Source organism: Cucumis melo, chromosome 7 (assembly GCF_025177605.1).
Source record: "Cucumis melo cultivar AY chromosome 7, USDA_Cmelo_AY_1.0, whole genome shotgun sequence".
Taxonomy (NCBI): domain Eukaryota; kingdom Viridiplantae; phylum Streptophyta; class Magnoliopsida; order Cucurbitales; family Cucurbitaceae; genus Cucumis; species Cucumis melo.
This window is the reverse complement of record NC_066863.1, coordinates 6,156,113-6,179,121: the sequence shown is the minus strand read 5'-3', so window position 1 is coordinate 6,179,121 and position 23,009 is coordinate 6,156,113. Positions and strand designations below refer to the sequence as shown.

The window sequence follows — 23,009 nt, the reverse complement described above, 5'->3', positions numbered from 1 at the left end:
CGCTGATTTTATCTTTTTGTTATTTTAGGGATGCGAGGTAAAATTTTAATTCAAATTGACAATTTTAGGGAATGATATAAATTGTAGAATCAAATTGTTATTAAAATTTTGTAACATGTATTATTTAATAAATTGTTGATATTCATATAAAAAATTATGAATTAATTGATTTAATTCTTAATAATCAAGGGATGTTGAAACTAAAGTCATATGGGATGTTGGTGAAATATTCTGTGATAATATTTTTTGATTTAGTTAAGATTTAGCAAGAGTGAATGTGTTTACAAATACACTGTATCTATTCATACTCCGTGCTATTTTGTTTGATTTTTTGACCTATACAAATACACTATGCGTGGAATTGCCCTTCGTAAAAAGTATACTCAGGCAAAAAAAATTGAAAAAAATATGCATAGGATTTTGCCATAAATCAAAATATTTTTGGGATTTGCAATTTTTCTATTTGCAATCCAATATTTTGCTGGTTAATTTTGATGGAAATAGCAAATTGAAACTAATGACATATCTTTAGGGATTGTTCGAACAATATAATATTTTTTTTGATTTAATTAAGAATTATCACAAGTGAGTGTGTCTACAAATATATTGTATTCGTGATATATGATATTTTGTTTGATTTTTTGATCTCAACATATATAGACAATTGTCATTCGTAGAGGTAAATTCGAGCAAAAAAAATTGAAAAATTATTATGACGGTTAGTTTTGCCATAAATCAAAATAATTTAGCAGTTTGCTATTTTTCTTTTCACTATCAATAAATGTGCTATTTCCATGCTTTTCCCTTTTTAATAATGATTTGTAATCTAATAGTTAAGTGGTTTTAAAAAGTATTTCAACCCAATGCACATATGCGCCACTTGTTTGGGTTGAAACCTAAAATTATCTATTTTGAAATTTTGTTTGGTTTGTAGAGTTTGTCTAAGAATTCAAATATATTTAAAACTAAAAATTGATATTTCTACATTTTAGTAGGTTCAATATTATTGATATAAATTAACGTTTTTATTATGATTCTTAAATATTTTCAACCATTTTTTTATTTAGGATAACTAACTTATTGTTTATTAATTATTAATTAAAAAGTTATAAAAAAACATGATTAATTTTATAAATTGAATACGAACACAATTTGTTTCTAGAAAAATTAGGATGAGACCAAACAAATTCATATTTTATTTGGTGGAGGAATTTTATTCTCATACTTGGTTATTAGTATCTTGAATTTCAATGATATCTCTAAAATCTCAATCCAAACTGTCCTAAAATTTAAAGATTAAAATAGAATTATTATTATATTATATTGTTTAAAAAGTAAAAATAGAAAATGAAAAATGATCTCCACACTATGACCATTTATTTAAAAGAAGTATGGTGTAAAACAAAAAAGATTCTCTGCTGATTCTAGAGCTTTTGGCTTCCATTGTACTTACCCCCGACACAGTTCCTCATCCTGAACCGACTTCGTCTTCTCTTCTAGCTTCCACCACCACCACCACCACCACCACCCTTCTCTTTCACCCAATTCTCTCTTTCCTTCCCTTTTCCCGTTTCTCCTGATCGCCGGCACTTTGCCCAGCACCTCCTCTTCAACCTCTTTCCCTTCGTTGGTGCGCCGCCAACCACCAAACCGCTGTTCTACGATATCTTTCTAGTATTTTCTCCCTTGGACCCTTCTCCTATTTCCCTGATTGGGATCGTTTTCATTAGCTGCCGGTGATTTCACCGTCCTGAGTTCCCGGTATAATCACCGACTCGGATTCTGATTGATCGGCTTAAGTCTCTTCTTGTCTCTATCTCTCTTTCCCTTTGAAGGGGTTTGCGTGCTTTGAAACCCTAAATTTCATTTGAAGGTTTGCTTTCTTGTATTGATGCAGTTGTGATTCGTTTTGTGTGCGTAGCTATTGGTTTCTTCTTTATTTGTTTCGTTAACTCCGACTTGGGTGTTTAGGAGATGTCTGAGAAATTCTCGGCAACATTGAGGATAGGGGATCTGAATGATTTCATAGCACCTTCTCAGGCATGCATAGTTTCTCTCAAGGGGCTTAAAGCCACTACCACGAAGCCGGATAAAGTTGAGGTACTTTTTCGATTTGTTGTGCCTATTGCTGCTAAAGTTGCAGCTCATTATATGCTTTTAGTAATCTCTAGTAATTGGCACGTATAAAAACTGAGTGGTTCTTTAGGAATTCTCTGTTTGTTGATATGTTGCTTTTCTCTTTTTGTTACCTTTTCTTTCATTTCTGCATATCTAGGTTTCGGCTTCTAGGATGCAATTGAAAGCAGAGCCAGTTAAGATTTCACTGAAGGATTGCTTAGCATGCAGGTAACTTTGACTATCTATGTTGTGAACTATTTTTGAAAGTCAAAGTGATTTTTGGCTGAACAAATTTTTTTAAATGAATTTTTAAGTATTTTCGATGTTATATATTTTCTCTCTCTATGTATTGTTTTCCGTTGATATAACCTGCTTGTTCTTTATGGATAAAAAAATCAAAGGAACTTCAGAAACCTTTTAGATCTGAGGTGAAGTATTTGAAAAGCTGTGAATTTCTGATCAACCACTGATAGACCCCTAATTAGATTTGTTTACAGCAGAAGGAAAAGTTAGTTATACCAGCTGGAGTTTGTTACATTAGTTTGTTATATTAGTTGTAATAACACTCACATGTGAGTTAGTTAGAGGCTGGCAAGATTAGTATAAATACTAATAGAATTTAGGAGGAAGGATATGAGAATTTTGTAAGAAGATTTACTGTAATTTCTTGAAAGAGAGAAAGGCAGTAGAGAGAGAAAGGAATTGAGTTACTCAATTCCAGAATGTACCCCTTATCAAAATCTAAATAGAAGAGGAAATTCATACCAAAAGGTGGTGTTCCATCAAATTGGTATCAGAGCGGTGAATCTTGGGAAGGAAATCAACAATGGAGCAAACGCAAATTGAAGAAAAACTGGAAGCCTTTGAACAAGAAGTGATTGGGATGAAGAAAGAATTAAGCAAAATTCCGGCAATTGAAGAAAATCTGAGATCCTTAACAAAGAGCCTTCGGCTGTTAAGAATTCAAGCCGAAAAAAATCAACAATTGTTGTTACAATGCGTTGAAACCATGGTGAAAGAAAAATCGATAGTGAGTGAACAAACAGTGAGTGAAAGAATCACAACAAATCTACCAGTGATGAAGAGTATAGTTGAAGGAGGAAGTACACCTATGAAAAGAATCGAGACCGAAGAACAAAGGAAGGAAATCGAAACTGAAGAGAAGGTGGGCGAAGAACAAACAAAGAAGATAGGAATTGAAGAAGATATAAGTGATCAAAACAAATTCAAGAAGGTAGAGTTACAGAGGTTTAGCGGCAAGAAGTTCAATTCATTTATTTTTTGGATCGAACGGAATTTCCAAAAATATGAACTGATCAATTCTGAGAGAGTAAACGTTGTTGTAATCAAATTCGATGGAACCACATTAGATTGGTCTCGGTCGAAGGATGAACACGATGCATTCAAGGATTGGTTGAGATTAAAACAGAGGTTGTTACTTCCTTTCCAATCAGTGAGGGAAGAACTTAGCCGCGGGTGATTTCTAGCAAACAAATCGGAAATCGTGGAAGATCGGCGAGAATTACCGGCGAGACCCAAAACGAAGATCCAAGTGAAAAAAAAGTTGCAGTTCGGAGACGCTGGAAGTGACTGGTTTCGATGGAAAAAAAAGAGACCGGAAGTTGACTGGTTTCGATGGAAAAAGAAGACGGCAGCAGTCGTGTGGATGAGAAGGAGGAAGAAAATGCTGGCAAATAGTGGTTGTCCGAGAAGGCGATACGGAAAGCGGGAGAGTTGCGAAAAGAAGGAGATGTTGCCGTGATGCTGATGACGTGGCAGAAAGGGATAGAAAAGGAGGTTAGAGGAAAGAAAACTAAACCCTAAAATTGTCGATAACAAACCAAAAAAAAAAAAAAGGAAAGAAAGCTGTAAACACACCTTGAGGACAAGGTGAATCTGAAAGGGGGGAGTAATGATAGACCCCTAATTAGATTTGTTTACAGCAGAAGGAAAAGTTAGTTATACCAGCTGGAGTTTGTTACATTAGTTTGTTATGTTAGTTGTAATAACACTCACACGTGAGTTAGTTAGAGGCTGGCAAGATTAGTATAAATACTAATAGAATTTAGGAGGAAGGATATGAGAATTTTGTAAGAAGATTTACTGTAATTTCTTGAAAGAGAGAAAGGCAGTAGAGAGAGAAAGGAATTGAGTACAATTCCAGAATGTACCCCTTATCAAAATCTAAATAGAAGAGGAAATTCATACCAAAAGGTGGTGTTCCATCATGAAGTATTTGAAAAGCTGTGAATTTCTGATCAACCACTTATGAGATTATTTGGTAAAAACTTAATTTGGGAACTCCCAGTTTTCATGATATTGTGTTGGAAAGTTTGAATATTCTATTTGAATTCATTTTCTTTTTCAATGATTTATTGCTCTTTTGATTTGCTTTATATTTCTCATCTTTTACTTTGTGATGATGTGTAACAGACCTGCTTTTATGTATGACTGTAGTGGTTGTGTAACATCAGCTGAGACTGTCATGCTGGAGAAGCAAAGTTTGGATGAATTTCTATCCAACATAAACAAAGGAAAGGTTGTTATTGTCTCATTATCACCACAATCCAGAGCTTCACTTGCTGTCCATTTTGGTATCTCTCCCTTGAAGGTAAAATTCAAGTTTTGTTATATATATCTTTGCTTGTCCCATGATTGTAATTAGTTTACTGCATATATTCTTTTTGAGAGGGCGGTGGCTAGAGGGGAAATCTAATTTACCGAGGTGCTGCCTCTCGATGTTGTATTTATGTCATTAAATGCTTGTAGTGCCTTTCTCTATTAAGGCAACTAACTACGAAGTGCTTGGGGTTGGTCAGGTTTTCAAGAAACTAACGACATTTTTTAAGTCCATGGGAGTGAAAGCTATATTTGATACAAGTTGCAGTAGAGATTTAACCTTAATTGAAGCTTGCAATGAGTTCATAGCAAGGTATAGAAACAGCCAGCTAGACAATGAAGAAAAATGCAATTCATCAGTTCCTATGATATCATCAGCATGCCCAGGTATTTTCTTTTGTTTGGACGTTTGGCTATTATACTTCAATGGTAATTGTGCAAATCCCACTTTCTTTTTCGAAATAACTTGTATAGTTGAGGGTGAATGTCTTTTCTTTTCTGGTAGGACAGAGTTAGTAGGGAAATGCCACTTGTCTTTAAATGGGCCAGTTGGTCAATGATATAACACTGACGTAGTGTCTATACTTTATTGATATCTCAAAGGAAAATTACAATATATGAAAGCAAAAGGTAGTTCTCAGACAATGAACTACGTTAATAATCCTCCCTTAACCACGATACCCCTTCTAATCCAAAACACAGAATAGAAGAAAAGAAAAACGAAATAACAAGAATAGCAAGAAAGGATGAAACCTGATCCTTCTGCTTCTCCTATCTCTCAAGGAGTAAGGCATCCCTTTCATTCACCAAATCTTCCTCCCTTCCTCTCTTTCTTTCCCGGCTTTTAATTTCCCCTTCTAACTAACTGCTGGTCCCACCTGAGTGGTCCCCTTTCTCCCTCCCGCACTGCCTAAGTTTCCTTTCACATGTGCTTCCTCTTTCTTACCCATTCTACTATATTGTATAATAATAGGATGTCTATCAGTCAATTTGGATAGTTTTGACTCCAATGTATAACGATGTTTGGGTTGTTGTGCGACTTATAATTTTCACTTTTCTAACTTCTCTGCGATTTCAAATTGATCGTGTGCAACTTCATATGCTAGGAAATCCAATTTCACTATAGATGGTTTTGGTTGGATGGCCAAGAACATAAATAAATAACAATAACAGTGCTTTTAAAGTTTGGTAAGAGGGAGAAACAAAATGGTATTTTGCAAGCAATGAAAAGAAGAAGAAATAAATAGAAAGAGATAGAGTTGAAGCTTATTTTGCAACCAATGAAAAGAGGAATAAGAGTTTTTCAACACCCTTAATTTTGCAATGCGTGAGTGGAGGAAAGGAGGGTGTCAGCTGAATATTAGGATAAGTAGAATGTAATTCCCCATTTGGAATTGGGATATTCATGCTGACGAGATTCATGAGTTTATAATGAATATTTTCGTATTGTTATTATGTTGAAGTTCCTTTCCCCTGCACTCAGAAAAATCCAACAAAAATAGCCACAAACAGAGCAACAAGCTCTGGAATAACGATATTGATTGAAAATATGACCAAGATCGGAATGTAGCAATAGAAGAAAATAGTTCAGTCTTATTAACTCAAAAAACAGCCACAAAGGAAATAAAGATCAAGAAAAGAAATATATGACCAACACTTTCAAGAGTGCTGGTGATCCTCTCCTCCAAAAAGCTTCTCTCAGCTTTTCTTTATTTTTCTTTACCCAAAATAAAGCTCGCCTTCACAGATCCCCAAAACATTCCCATCTGTAACAGCTTCTGTGCCCCCTTAATATCGCTTTCCTTACCAACGTCTTTTTATCTTCTGTTTTCTGTGCATTTCCCTTCTTGCCCCTCCTTGTATGTATGAAGGATTGGGGGTTTAACATATTACAACAAGAGATTTCAAAATTGATAAGATACACAAAGGAAAGGCTAGAAAAGTAAACTAATCTAATTAAAACCTAAACTTTGGGAATGAAATAATATCATAAAAAGATGTAATGAAGGAAACTTTCTCTAAAAGGTTATGTACAAGTATTCTCTTCTTTGATACTCATTTTATACAACAATCATATCATGAATAGTGGCACTAGGGTGAATTGTAGGGCCTCTGATGTATTCTGACGTAATTCAAGTAGAATTATATTCAAAAATGAATTCTCTCTTACCTAATTGCTGGGAGATGGGGGTATTTATTGAGGTTCCTTGTGAGTAGTTACAAGTAACTGTTTTAGAAACAGTTGAGAGGTCTAACTAATTACAATTTTAACAGCTCTAACTGATTACAGCTGTTTACAGCTTAACAGCTTAACTAACAGCAGCTTAACTAACCTATTACAGCCTTTGTTCTTATTACATCATTCCACCCCCTAGCATTGAGCTCGTCTCGAGTGATTTAGGTGGCCAAGTTGAAATCATCTGGAGCATAATACTGTTTTAGGTCTGCCACATTAAAAACAGGATGAATGTGTAAGTCTGGTGGTAGTTCTATTTTGTAGGCATTATCTCCGATTTTCTTTATGATACGGAATGGCCCTAGTTGTCTATCCTTTAGCTTATTGTATGTTCCAGTTGGGAATCGATTTTTTCTGAGGTGAATCATCACTAAATCCCCTTCAGTAAAGGTAGCTTGTCTTCTCTTGTTGTTTGCTGCTTCTTTGTAGCATTGAGTTGTTTCTTTTAGGTGTTTGTGCACTTCGTCATGTAAGTTTTGGATCTTTTCTATCATCTTTTCTGCTTCTAAGTTGGTGTCCACAGTTGTGGGGAGTGATGCTAGGTCAAAGGTAGTCTTGGTTGTTTTGTATATACAACCTCAAATGGGCATTTGCCGGTCGATCTATTCTTCATATTGTTGAAGGCAAATTCTGCCTGAGCAAGAACCAAGTCCCATTGCTTCGGTTTTGTTCCACTGAGGCAACGTATCAAGTTGCCTAAGGTTCTGTTTGTCACTTCTGTCTGGCCATCTATTTGGGGATGTGCTGTTGAGCTGTATTTAAGTGTCGGTGTCAAGTTTTTTCCATAGTGTTTTCCAGAAGTGGCTTAGAAATTTCACATCTCGGTCAGAGACAATAGTCTTTGGTACTCCATGCAATCGAACTATTTCTCTAAAGAAGAGATTTGCTATGTAGATGGCGTCATTTGTCTTTTTGCAAGGTATAAAGTGTGTCATTTTGCTGAATCTGTCGACCATAACCATGACTGAGTCATGTTGTCTTTGAGTTTTGGGCAGTCCAAGCACAAAATCAATTGATAAATCTTCCCAAATGGAAGTTGAGGTAGGTAGTGGTGAGTATAGGCCTGCGTTTGTGCTTGTACCCTTGGCTCTTTGACAAGTAGGGCATCTTTTGACGAAGTTATTGCAGTCTCTTCTCAATTGAGGCCAATAGTATCTCTTAGAGATTATTTCAAAGGTCTTATCTTGCCTGAAGTGTCCAGCCAATCCTCCTGAATGGGCTTCTTTTAGTAGGACTTCTCGAAGTGATGTGTGTGGAATACACAGCTGATTTCCTTTGAATAAGATACCTTCCATTATGTGAAAGTCTCCAGCTTTGATAAAGTTGCTACATTTAAGCTATGTCTCAGAAAAATCAACATCTTCTTCATATAGGCTAGGAAGGGGTTTGAATGCTTCGATTTCCATGGATAGGAGAGTGAGTGAGGAGCTTTTTCTGGATAGGGCATCTGCCACTTTATTCCCTTTACCACATTGATGTTTTATGACAAAGTCAAATCTCTGTAAGAAAGAGATCCATCGAGCATGCATCCGGCTGATGCTCTTTTGTGATTGGAGATATTTTAAAGAGAAGTGGTCTGTTAGAAGTACAAATTCCTTACATAGGAGATGGTGTTCCCACTGCTTGAGTGCTCGAACAAGGGCATAAAGCTCTTGTTCATATGTGCTCCAAGACTGCCTTGATGTACTCAATTTCTCGCTGAAATACTCAATTGGATGACCTTGTTGGGATAATACAGCTCCAATTCCAGTTCCGCAAGCATTAACAGCCACTTCAAATGGTGATGCGAAATCTGGCAATTGAAGAATTGAGCTAGAACTTAATCTCCTTTTAATTTCTTCAAAACTCTACTGCCGCATATGCTCCCATTTGAAATTTCCTTTCTTTAAACAGTCGGTTAGGGGGGCCACTATTAAGCTAAAATTCCTGATGAATCTTCTGTAGAAAGATGCCAAGCCAAGAAAAGCTTGCACTTCTTTGATGGATGTTGGTGTTGGCCGAGAATGTATAGCTTCTATTTTCTTAGGTTCCATCCTTATCTTTCCTTCTTTGATCAAGAATCCAAGAAAGACGATTTCCTTGGTGAGATATGTGCACTTCTTTGGATTTATATATAATTCTATTTCAGTCAAAACTCGAAACAGTTTCCTTAGGTACTGTAGATGGTCTTCACGGCTGCTGCTACACACAAGGATATCATCAAAGAAAACCACTATAAACTGGTTTAAGAATGGATGTAGTACTTGATTCATCAACCTCATAAAAGTGCTTGGCGCATTGGATATAAGCTAAAAAGCATTACCAACCATTCAAACAATCCTTCATTTGTCTTGAAGGCTGTCTTCCACTCATCTCCTGGTCTGATTTGTATTTGATGATAGCCGTTCCTTAAATCAATTTTTGAGAAAATCGTAGCCTTGCCTAGTTGGTCCAAAAGATCTCCAATCCGAGGGATAGGAAACCGATACTTCCCAGTAACTCGGTTAATAGCTCTGCTGTCTACACACATCCTCCAACTTCCATCTTTATTTGGTGTGAGTAGTGCTGGTACAGCGCATGGACTTAGACTTGGCTTGATGTGGCCCTTTTTTAGTAAGTCTTCAATATGATCGTGTAAGACTTGGTATTCTTCGGGGCTCATTCTGTAATGGGGTAGATTAGGTAGTGATGCTCTTGGAACGAGATCAATTTGATGCTGAATGTCACGAAGTGGTGGCAGTCCTTGTGGCTCCTTTTTTAAATGAGGGAATTCTGCAAATAATTCCTTTAGCCTTGGTTCAACAATCTCACTATTTCCTCCTTGGGATTTGTCAGTGACTAATAATCCCAAAAGATCTTGCTCCCTTTCTTTTAATAGGTTTTTTCCACTTACTGTGATGAAAAGCTGCCTTTTATTCTTTTGCCTTATGCTTTCTGTGTTTTTCTTTGCTAATGGGAGTAAGATAACTTTCTTTCCCATCCACTGGAACTCGTAGGTATTTTCTCTCCCCCTATGTAGGGTTTGAGTATCATGTTGCCAAGGTCTGCCTAGTAGTAAGTGACACACATCCATCTCAATTACATCACACACAATCTGATCCTTATAGCTATTACCGATGGAGAGTGGTATAGTGCAGATTTCGTTGATTAAGGTTTCTCCTCCCTTCTTTACCCATCCAATTTTATATGGATCAGGGTGTGGATCTGTCTTCAGATTCAAAGCAGTCACAAGTTTTCTTGCCACGAAGTTCTCACTGCTCCCACTGTCAATTATAAACATCACAGACTTTTCCATTGATAGTGCACCTCGTTTTGAATAGGCTGTGATGTTGGGGATTCGTTTCTTCTTTAGGAGTAATGAGGACTCTTTGAACAATGCAGGAGATGCGATCTCCATCATCGGCTTCAATTAGCTCTGTTTCTTCTTCTTCTTCTCTATCTGTTCCGCTCATGTAGGTGTCTTCATCTTCAGCTAGTGCTATGGTCTTCCTTTGCGAACAGTTGTTGGATAAGTGACCGGGCTCTCCACATCGAAAACACTTGCCCAAAGATGGGCGTGTGTAGTTGTTTTGGGTCTTTCCTCTGACTAAACTTTCCTTCTTCTTGTTTGTCTCTTGGATATCAATAGCTTTACCCTTATCTACCATTGACGTTGAAGGTTGTTCATCTGTCTTCTTGCCATAAGATTGTTTCTTGGAGGGGTTCGTCTCCCATGCTGTCCTTCTGTTGGAGTTCTTCAGGCGTACAGTCATCATTTCTTCAACAGTTTCTGCAAGGGAGATGGCCTCAGACAAAACACGAAAAGAATGTAATTTCACCTTTTCCTTAATGTCGAATCGTAGTCCTCCAATGAATCTTGCAATTTGATGTTGCTCATTTTCACTCAGGTTGATTCTTGCGCCCAGTCTATGGAATTCTTCGATGTATTCAGCCACCAATTGACTTCCTTGACGACAGTTTTGATACTGACTGTAGTGTCTGTTCATAATTTGGGGGTAGGAAACGGGCCTTTAGTAGTGTCTTCATTTTTTTCCATGAACAAATAGGAGGCTTACCACTCTTCTGCCTATTTACTTCCAGCTGATCTCACCATGCTGAAGCTCCTCCTTTTAGCTTTAAAGCCACTAGGTGTACCTTCTTTCTGTCCGGAGGAACCATATATTTAAAGAAGTTTTCGGTGTTTTTAATCCAATCTAGGAAAGACTCAATATCGCGTTTACCATTGTAAGTTGGTAGGTCGATTTTCATCTTGTAATCATGATAAGTTTCTCTCCGTGCTTCTTGTCCTCTATAGCCTTGGGCCATTCGAAATTCTCCATCATCATTCCAAATGTTTCCTTGTTCGTCACCGATGGAAGAATCATGATCTTGCGTGTTCTGCCAATGTTCGTACTCTTCTTGACTATTATCGTCGGCATATTGCAGTGGTATATCCGTTGGTCTCCTTCTTTGGTTAGGAAAATTTTTGTAGTTCCTTCGTGCCCGTCGGCCCCCTCTATTTTCATCATTTCGAGCATAGGCTTCAATCCTCGCCGGGCTGGTAGTTCATCCATCCTTCGAGTTAGTGCGTCCAGGCAATCCATCACTCTATCGACCTTTCCGTGCAAATCTCCCAAGGAGTCTTCGACGGCCAGCAAGCGTACCGTAGATGTCCTTGGAGAGAGGGTGGCAATTTCCTCCACCTCTTCTTGCTCGCGGCCCCTGCGGTTGGGTTGTTTCCTCTCCGGCCAGCCATTCGTCCAAGGATTGGGGCTGTTTTGATACCACTTGACGTAATTCAAGTAGAATTATATTCAAAAATGAATTCTCTCTTACCTAATTGCTGAGAGATGGGGGTATTTATTGAGGTTCCTTGTGAGTAGTTACAAGTAACTGTTTTAGAAACAGTTGAGAGGTCTAACTAATTACAGTTTTAACAACTCTAACTGATTACAGCTGTTTACAGCTTAACTAACCTATTACAGCCTTTGTTCTTATTACATTATATTCTAAGTAGCCTCAAGGAGTAATCTTCCAAGAACCAAGATCGTAAATATTAAAATGATAATATTTTTCATATAAAAGAGGAGACTCCTAACCAGTTGCCAGAGGGCCTTACATTTCCCTTTTTACCCCACGACTAGTCTCACAAGTGAGTGTATTTCAAAGGGGAGGGATGCAGAGACAGGTAGATGTTCCTCTGCATCAACTTCTTTTATTTGTCTTTTTCTTTTGTGCGTCCAGAGGCTAGTGTGTTGTGGTTCTTAAGCAGATGACTTTTTTTTTTTTTTTTTTTTTGGAACTAAACTATTGAAGACTCATTTTCTTTGTTAGCAAACATAATCATTTCCTTGATAAGATGAAATTACACAATGTTGTGGACATCCCAAGGGTTTACAAAAAAGATCTCCAATTGGACAAAAGATTAGACAAACTACAATTACGAAAGGTAGGAATCAATTTACACCAGTTAAGTGCTAAATAGATGTGGATGTAAGAAAAGATTCAGTGTCCTGCTCCTTATCTGTTCAGATACAAGAATTGTGCATCAATCTTGTGACCACCAAAATAAAGCCAGAGTGAAATTCATAGTATCAATCTTTCTTGAACGGATGGCCTTCGAAAATAAGTGGAGATTATCCAAACATCTTGAGGAAAGTGTTCTTCCATGTGAATTCTTGAAAGATGAAGTCCAGTTTTGGTAAAGTGACACCGAAAGAAGAGGTGGATGTGCAATCTCCCCTCATTTTTGCACATAATACAGCAGTTTGGTGAGATGTTTATACAAGGGAGTGCCTGTGGAGTTTGTGTTAAACATTGGAAAGAATCTCATCTTTTGGGATACTATCCTTTTCAAATGGATACATATAGATCTTTAAAGGCCATGTAACCCATCGACGACAAGGATTTTGTGAGGGATTTCGTAGAGAAAACCCCATTCTCCTCTAAACTCCAGAGCCAAGTGTCTAAAGACTCGGAGAGAGAGAGAGAGAGAGGACCATTCTTCAATTTCACTTTCGGTCTGTCCGATTTATCCTAGGATGGGAAACTATTGAAGACGCCATGATTAACTGCTATTAGTTTGTTCTTCTTTTGGGGGCTGGTGGGTTGTGTTGATCAATTGTCCGTGTTAGTGATCTACAATTAAATTTGCCTTCAACCACTAGCTTCAGCTTCGGGGTGAATTGGTAATTTAATATGGTATTAGAGTAGGTGGTCCAGGGAAGTCTTGTGTTCAAGTCCCTACATTGTTGTTTCCTCCCTAATTAAAATTGATATTTAAATAATATTTTTATACATAATCGGGAATGATATAATATTATTACATGTTTAAATATTAGATAAATATCATATAAAATAAAAATGATTTTATATATGTTAATTATAATAATAATTAGTATTATAACTTATAATTGTTGGTTTATTATATAATAGTATAGTTTAATTATTACATTATATGTGATATTTTATTATAATGTAAACATATATTAATTAAATATATATGTATGATATAATCAAATAAATAATATAATAATAATATTAAAAGGATGATTATATCATTCCCTATTGGTTATATGATAATAATAATTAATAACTAAATTATTATTTAATATTTATATAATATTCTATTTATAAAAATATATGTGTTTCGTGATTTTGCTGAAGCTAGTGGATAATAGTCTCTTTATCATTAATTAAATTGTGATGTTATTAATTATAGAGGCATCAATATATTTATATTGATGAGGCATCTTATCAATTGGGACATATTATACATAATTAAGAAAATTGATATTTTTGTAATTGTTTTTCAATTTTTAATATTTGTATGTTTGACCTCTAGTGGTAACCAATAATTTGACCGACAATGTCGACATATTAATTAATCATATGTCATATATGATTAATTAATATATGTCATACTTATTATCATATTATGGCAAAGATATTATGAAGTATACCTCTAATACCTTAAGCTTGTATTATTATTTTATTATCAATATAATTATATGAAATATCATTGCATAACATTATTATAATATATAAAATAATTTGCCAAATATTATTATACCTAACTAATAATCAACCTTAATTATATTAACTACAATTACATCATTTTAGATCATAACATGATTATTATGTTCACGGTATTATAATTAAAATGTATTATTATAATATATAATACATTTTAATTATGTTAATAATTATTATATAGATTATAATGCATATTAGAATAACGATTCTAATATATTATAATCCATTATATATTATAATGCAATAGGATATACTATAATTAATATGTGTTAATTTAATAACTATTCTGATAATATAAACAATACTTAATAAGTACAATCATAAATTACTAAATAGGGTATAATATTATTATTATATTATTTATTTAAATATAATAAATTAACACATATTAATTATAGTATATCCTATTTGTGATAATATTATAATTATTATAATATTATCTTAGTCATATGTATAATTACGGACATTGCTCTTACCTAATTAATGGGTATGCTAGAAATATATGTTGTCATGATGTTATTATATTGTATTACCCTTTTTCTTAATAGGTTAATCACTATTATAAACATATCACTATTATAAATGTGTAATATTTTTGATATAATATTACACATTAATATTCACGCATGTTCCTTTTTTAATACTATCTTGTGCTAGATAGACTTCTCCTTCTCATTTTTTACTGTCGGATACTTTATATTTAAGAATGATCGCTCCGTGGGTGAAGAGACCATGCTACTATTCCTACAACTGCAACCTCCGCTTAGAGAGACTGACTATCATCTATGAAAGTGGAAAATCATGATTCTGAAGGGGATTGCATTCTAATGCATGCTTATCTATAGTTGAGTATAGCAAGTCCCTAGGGAGTGAAATTCAAATCTGGACTAAACCTCTCATCAACTAAAAGACTGCAACCTAAAAGTTAGGGGCTAGCCCTTGATCTTCCACTACTACAGAACAGGGTTCACTTGACACTTTTACAATTGATATACTTGACAGTTTTAAGAAAAACTGTCAAATAACACAAAAAAGCGTCAAGAATAAGAAAGATTGAAAAAACCCAAATTTTTTGTTTTGATATAGCTATAGTAGTGGAAGTTATAAATGCGATAATTATGGGTATTATATAATAAGGATTATATTTATATGGGTCTAATGATGTTTGTATATAATCTATAATATGTAATAATATGGGATTAATATTTAAATAATTGTAGGAATATAATTTATAGTTATATATATTATGAGGTATTATTTAAATATTATATTATTTTTGAAATAATCAATTATATGGTTAAATATAAGCATATTTAAATACTTCACAAGTTAAACCATATCCCTTACATTATTATGAAGGGATATGATTATCAATTATTATAATTAATTAATTATCATATTTTATATCATATTAATTACATGCTTATATAATAACATTAGTCTTTTCATACATTAATATACATATAATACAATGTATTATTATATCCACAAATGTAAACATGTGGATATAATTAAAATAAATAATATAATATTATATAAATATTATTTTATATATTAATTAATTAATATTTATTTATAATAATATCCCCTATACTTATAATGAAACACATCTTATCATAAAATCCCCATTAACTCTTCCCACCTAACCCTTCCCCCAAACACATATTATCATAAAACACCTACAACTGTTATAATAATATGGTATAATGGGGATTTTATGATCCAAACAACCCTATATATATAAATTAATGAGGGTATAATAATTATACCCAATCCATTGTATAATAATCAATATACAATGTGATCGTATAATTTTTGGATATCATAATAATTAATGGGTAATTATTTATATTTACTTGTAATTAATGTGATTTAACTTTTTTTTTTTTTTTATCGAAGATGTACTTCAGACTCTTATGATTTGCAAAGATATCCAAACAAGTAATACCTTCAAATCTTAAATGGCAACACTACGACTGCTAACTCTAAATCATGAGTAGGATAATTACACTCATGCTTCTTCAGTTGTTTAGAAGCATAAGCAATCACCTTACCTTTTTGCATTAGTATAAACCTAGTCCCTTTCTTAAGACAGTGTGATAGATCTTAGATCTTAGACTCTTTCCCTAACACTAAGGGTGCGTTATACCACCAAATAATATTATTATTACCTTAACAAATCATTAATAGGGTGATATAATATCATTATTATTAGAATTGATATTATAATATTACTTGTAATAATGCCCAACGATATATATAATAAGTATAAATATTTAATTTATACTTATATAAATTAATATTAATTAATTGTTATTACTATATGTTAATAGAACACATCATATTACCGTTAATTATATATTTATATGGTAAATTATCCGTAAAGATAATTTACGGATATGATGTATAATTAATTATCATGGCGTTGAAAGTTAGTATTCATATCCGCTAGTCACAGTTAATAAATAATAATATTAATATTATTTATGTAACCATTAATATATGCATTATAAAGGTAATTAACATTTGTAATTAATTGATTATTTATAATATATTAATTGTTATTACTATATGTTAATATTATATATATATGTCATATGGATAAAAATGTTATCCTTTAACATTTAGTGTCAAAGGATTATTTCAAATCAGTTTATACTAATTACTAAAAATGATAATTTGTAAATAATCCTTGGGGTATTATATGTATTTCATTGGTTTAATTAGTTTACTGAGACTCCTAATAATATTATATTTTATATTAAAGGGATAGTTTATTATTTATTAAAATAGTATATTATATTGATTATCATATAAAATATATGGTATTTTTTAGTATTTGAGGTGTGGTGAGGTTTGGTCCTTATCAAAGGGTACGGCCCAAGATGCCAAAATTCTTTATGTATAATTATCCCTCATATTTATATAGTATTATGTTTAAAATATTAGCTTATCACATTTATGATAATATATTAAAATATTATATATTACAAAAATATCATATTGGGTTATGGTATGATTTAACCATAATATTATAACCATATTATATATATAGTTATAAATACAATATTTTATTAATAGATATTTAATATCTATATAAATGAAGGATTGTACATTGTTAATATTTATATATGATATAAATACAACGGTTGTATTAAATTACAACTTATAATACGATGGCATATGTATAATGTATGATTAATGATGCGTTTATATTAAGTTGTATAAATATATATAAATTATTTAATAAAGTTAAGGTATTATTTATTATAATATTATAATATATAATTTGTTTATTATAATTATAAACAAATTATATATATTATATAATATATATATAAAATACTATTTATATTTATTTATTATATTATTAAAGTAAAAATATTTTTATAATTATAATTTACTTTAACTTTCTTTTGATATTATGCTTAATAATAAATATAATATAATAATTATTTTAATACTATATTACGTATCAATATCACAATGATATTAATAATATTAATTAAGATACAATAATATTTAATTATTATAAAAAATATATGATTTTATTTTTTTAATAAAATAACACACAACCATAAAATAAATTATTATATCCTATAATTATATTTGTCATTATAATTATATTAATATATTAGATATTAAATACTAAATATATTATAAAATAATTATATTTTTGGATATAATTATTATTATATTATTTATTTAATATATAATAATTAAATAATATAATTATAAAATAATACTATTATAATGAATAATATTACAAGGTCATTTTAATAATGGTAATAGTTTAGTTAAATACATTTTTATATAATATTATAAGACTAAAATTAATTAACAATAATTAATTAATATTTATATCATATTATCAATTATTAATTATTATGATATTATCAACTTGATTGTAATGCTCGAAACTAGAATATAATGTTAGTTAAAAGATACTAACTCTAGCATCTTTTAACGGTAATAATAAATTAATAGTATACATATCTGATAATTGATATATCAGATAACATCTTCCTTTATAAGAATTTAATTATACTATCCCTTACAATTATTAAATATACATATTAGATTAATATGTATATTAATAATTATGTATAATTAGATATTATATAATATGTATGTTACATGGATTCCATATGAGCTAGCAGGGGATATTAGCATCGAAAAATAATTTATATTTAACAACTTGTTGTATATTATGTAAATATTAATGTATAGTCATGTAGATTATAATTAATTTTATTTAGCATATTTTATAAATTAAATGTTTATATAATGTTCGTATCAAATATTAATAACTTGTGTGTTGATAATAATGTTTATAATACTATATTTCATAATAATTAAATTATATATTTAATATTTATTATTATATTATAGGATGTTCAATATATTGATAGTTCATTAATATATATGATTTATATATTGATAACATAAAATATATTATAATATGATTATAATACGTAATTATTCTAATGCATGATAAAACTATATATGTAATATAATAATCTATTATATAATATTATTATTATTTATTGTGTTGAAAGCAATGCGACAACTTCTAAGAAAAGGCTAGGAAAACTAATGGTAAGGGTTATGCATTCAAAGGTGAGTTGCTAAGTTTGAGGCGTTGAGAGAGTGTTGGTTTGGTTTTACATATGGCTAAGCATGCATTAACTTCAAATTCCGACAAGCATGAGCTGTCAAGTTGAAAACATGCAAGACTGATTATATAATCTTACTTTAGACGATGAGTGCTACCATCTTACTCATGTAATTTCAATGATTTTAGTCTCATAAGAACTCTGAGAGAGTAGTTTTTCGATGAGACTACGAAGAGAAAGGAATTGGGGAAGGACTTTGTTGGTTGAAGAAAGGCATAGAAGATCAATTTTCTAGAAATTCTGGAACAACCTTTAAAGATTTAAGTCCAGCTGAGGATAAAAAGCAAGTTTATATAATGATCTTTCTTCATTTTATGAACGGATTTTTAGTTATAAATTTTTTAATTTAAAGCTTGAAATCCAGGTTGCACAAGAGACTTAGGCATCTGAGCAACCATAAGGGCTTAGGCTGAGAGTTGGAGAGTTGTGCATAAAAAAGGTATGCAAGAGTAAATGTGTTGACGCATTGAGAAGCTCAAGGCAAGGCTACCAATAGCTAGACGGTAAGGCTTGCACACACTAGGGCTTGTGCACGCAAAAGGCAGGCAAGCGGCAAGGCAGGTGGCCATGTTTGGCACGCAGCATGTGGCTTGTAAAGTTAGCACACATCTTGGCACCCTCACAAGGACAACATGTGTGTGCAGCCTGTCACCGCCCAACCATGTCCCAGCCCACACTTAGTTTTCTTTTTTCAAGTGAAGAAGAAATTGGCCAAGTCTATAGATTTGAGGGAGTTAGCTCAAACTGATGAGTGACAAAATGAATCTTGATTTAAGCATGAGTTTCAAGTATAACTGCTTAAGGAAGCTTTTGAACTACTTAAAGCATTGTTCTATTACACTAATTGATTTATAAGCATGAGATTTAGCTAAAGTTTAAGATTTGTTAAATGAGCATGAGATTTAATCATGAGATTTAATGTTTAAAGTATTTCCTCAAAGCATGTCTTAAAGAAAATATGAGTTTGCAATAATCAAGAGATCTACTCAAGCATGTTGTTTCTAAAAGCTTTTAAGAGTATAAGCATGAGATTTTTCTAAGTTTTGAACTGTTTGAATTAGAAAGCTTGAGTTTACAAGTATGTTTTACATTACACTATACTGAGTTAACTAGAGATCAGTTGAAACCTTTCGTAGTTAGTATATTGTGCACAAAGTTTGATTGACACTAAGGTGAGGCCCCTATTAGGTGCCTAGAGTTCCCTTCAACGAAGGCATAGTAGCATTGATATCATTCTACTACATTGAGCCAAGTTTTAGAGAAATTGGGGTTCTTAGTATCGATTAAATTTTACCATACCTGAGTTAGGTACAAACAATTTGTAGATGGGTAGTAAACTAATGAGAAAGTTTTATGAGCTTATTTATTGCTTTGCTAAGTTTCTTTTTCTATGGATTTATAAGTGTGTTTTGTTTTAAAGTAGTCACTCACTGGACTTTAGCTCATGTTTTCAATGTTTTCTACTTCTCAGGTAGAGATTACGAGCTTGACCTACTGCCGCTAGTCTATCTTCCAGTTTTTGTTGTATGTCATATACTTTGATCATGCATTTTATTTTGTGTATAGTGTGAGGATTGAGTTAACAGTTATCTATATGTCCTTGACTACTGAACCATGGTCTTATGTTGTTTATGGTTGTGTTTATGTTATTCTCATTACTGAACCCTAGTTTGGTATGTTGTTATCAGTTTCATATTTATGCATAGTTATTTAATAAAAGTATACATATTTTCTTCAATTGATTCTAGAGTTAGAGTTAGTAACTAAGTAATTTGTCAATGAATGGCATTGACAGAAGAACAATACTTGTTGGCTTTATTTCTAGGCTTAGAGAAGAGGTTTAGAAAGGTGTGTGACAGTTTGGTATTAGAGCAAGAGTTCTTAGAAAAACCTAAGGAAGTCTAGACAATAAGAAAAAGACTATAAAAGTCAAATAAAAAGTCAAAGAGAATTAAAAATCAAGTATCATGCATTATAATTTCAAATCCAGCTGATGCAAAAGCATGGCTTAATCTGATATAGAAATGCTTCAAAGTGATGGATTGCCTCAAGGAGTGAAAGGTTACACTGGCTACGTTCCTACTTCAGAAGGAAGCAGAAGGCCGATGGAAGGCAATAATAGAGTTTTGATGAAGTGATGTCAATACCTTAGATTGGAAGACATTCAGGAGAATATTCAAGGATAAGTACTAACCTAGTACTTACTGTGAAGCAAAGAGATGATTTTATGAGATTAGTGCAAGGTTCACTGTGAGTAGCAAAATATGAGAAGAAGTATAATGAGATGTTCCAGGTATGCCAATACTATAGTATACTAAAAAAGGTTCTGAAAACATATTCGTAAGCTAGTGACTGCGATATCGAAGTGGATTGATTGTTCACACTTAGTTGAGACGGTTATGAGAGTCGAGCAGAGCCTAGCTGAGGAGAAGCAAGAGGTAGAACCTAGTCAAGTTGTTTCTTCTGCTAGCAGATTTTTGGGACAAGTTCAGACTCAAAGACGTTTTACTCTTAGAGTGTCGGGAAGGGATTTTAAATCCCAATCCAATAGACAGCCATTTTGAAGGGATAGTGCATGAAGTGCCTATCTGAGACAGAGATAGAGAGCCTCTAGTCAGGCAGCCAGGATGACAACAGCATCCAAATCAGGACATGATTCTATAGCCAGCAGTAGAAGCGAGTGTTTGCTATCACTATGGACAGTTGGGTCACTACAAGAGAGATTACCCTCACAGTTGACATTAGGACTACAAGTAGAGCAATTTTTCGAGTCATAAACAGTTAATCAGGCAAGAGTTGCAGCGATTGGAAGTCAAGGATGTAGTGATACAGACAATTTATAGATGGATATTAAAGTAATGATTATGCATTTTAGTTTATGTATAGTGTGAGGGTTGAGTTGACAATTATGTATATGTCTTTCACTTATGTTGTTTAGGGTTGTGTTTATCTTATTTTGATTATTGAACCCTAGTTTGGTATGTTGTTATAGGTTGCACAGTTATGTACAGTTTGGTTTAATAAAAGTATACATGTTTTCTTCAGTTGACTCCAGAGTTGGAGTTAGTGACTAAGTTGTTAGTAAATGTTGTTGAGAGAAGAACGGTACTTGTAGGTTTCACACCTTCTTTTAGGCTTAGAGAAGAGGGTCTAAGAGGGGGCATGACAGATAGTCATTCACTAAGCCTTTAAAGTTCATGTTTTCAAATGTTTTCATTTTTCAGGTAGTGATCGTGATCCCAAATCTTGACCTACTGCTATCAATCTTCCATTTCACTTACTAGGTGGTTTGTCAATTTGTCTCAGTCCTACGTGATGAAGTCATGCATGGTGGTGTTGGATTTTGGGGTTGAATTTTGTTAAGTTTGTAATGTTTTCAAATCTTTTTATAACCTCATTGGTGTAATGACTTTCATGGATGTGTTTTTCTTAAAACGATTTTCCCCGATGAATGTTTTAAATTATGTTTTTTTTAGTTCATCTATGCATTTGCAATGTAAGTTTCAAGTCAAGTAGGTTAGTAAGTGTCGTAAGAGAGTGTATGCTTGTTGGTTTCATGCCTCTTTCTCGACATAGATAGGGTGCCATGGAGGAGGTGCGACACATACTTTTAAGGAGGGAAGAAGGGATGTTTTATGCATTTGGTATTCGAATAGAGTTTTCTTGTAAATCCTTCTATAGATTATTGTTGGACCATTCTCCCACTGAGGAGTCCACTTTTGATGATGTTTGGAGGATTAAGATCCTAAAAAAGTAAAGTTCTTTTTTTTGACAAGTCTTGCTTGGTCGGGTAAGTGCTTTTGATAGGCCTGTAGGAGAAGAACTTCGCTTGTGGGGCCTATCTGTTCTATCCTTTGGAAGGGGGAGGAAAACCCATATCACCTTTTTTGGATGTTATTATGCGTGCTCGGTGTGGATTTGTTTCTTACAGAAGTTCGACGTTAGCTTCGTTGGGCAGTGAGATATTCGTGCAATTATTGAGGAGTTCCTTCTCCATCTACTTGTCACACAGAAAAGTTGTTTCTTATGGATTGTTAGGATGTGTTTGGTGGCTTTGGATATTTGGGGAGAGAGAGGATAGGTTCGAGATTTGATGAGATTTCACATTTTTCTCTGGACTTCAATTCCGAAGTGTTTTTTTTTTTTTTTTTGTAATTGTTCTTTAGGAAATAATTTCCTTTACTTGACCCCCCCTAGTTGGAAGTGTTTTGTTGGGTGGTTTTTTTTTTGTATGCCCCTGTATTTTTTTTTCCTCAATAAAAGTTGATATTTCATTTTTAAAAAAAAAAGATTTGAGGAGTAGAGAGAACCGATGTTGAAGATGAATTAACAATCAGGTTTAAAAAATACTCAGTTCTAATAGGTGG

The 23,009-nt window shown here is 32.9% G+C and overlaps 2 protein-coding genes across 6 annotated transcripts in view; one reads left to right on the top strand and one right to left on the bottom strand.

The window, feature by feature from the left end:
* The window catches only part of LOC103503055 (40S ribosomal protein S15a-1), a 55,650-nt gene that overhangs the window by 13,843 nt on the left and 18,798 nt on the right, over positions 1–23,009 (bottom strand). The gene's annotated exons all lie outside the window — the stretch shown is intronic.
* Positions 1,386–22,122, top strand: LOC103504369 (protein NAR1-like). Of its 5 annotated transcripts, none has more exons than XM_051088029.1 (7): positions 1,386–1,873; positions 1,972–2,100; positions 2,276–2,346; positions 4,552–4,729; positions 4,938–5,124; positions 20,114–20,166; positions 21,867–22,122. In XM_051088029.1, the coding sequence occupies exons 2-7, from the start codon at positions 1,975–1,977 to the stop codon at positions 21,924–21,926; spliced, it is 675 nt and encodes a 224-aa protein (XP_050943986.1). In that variant the 5' UTR covers positions 1,386–1,873; positions 1,972–1,974; the 3' UTR covers positions 21,927–22,122. The 5 variants fall into 5 exon arrangements, with proteins under 5 accessions (XP_050943986.1, XP_050943988.1, XP_050943989.1 ...); XM_051088031.1 differs by lacking the exon at positions 21,867–22,122 and adding an exon at positions 20,665–21,610; XM_051088030.1 differs by having other exon boundaries at positions 1,392–1,873; positions 4,576–4,729.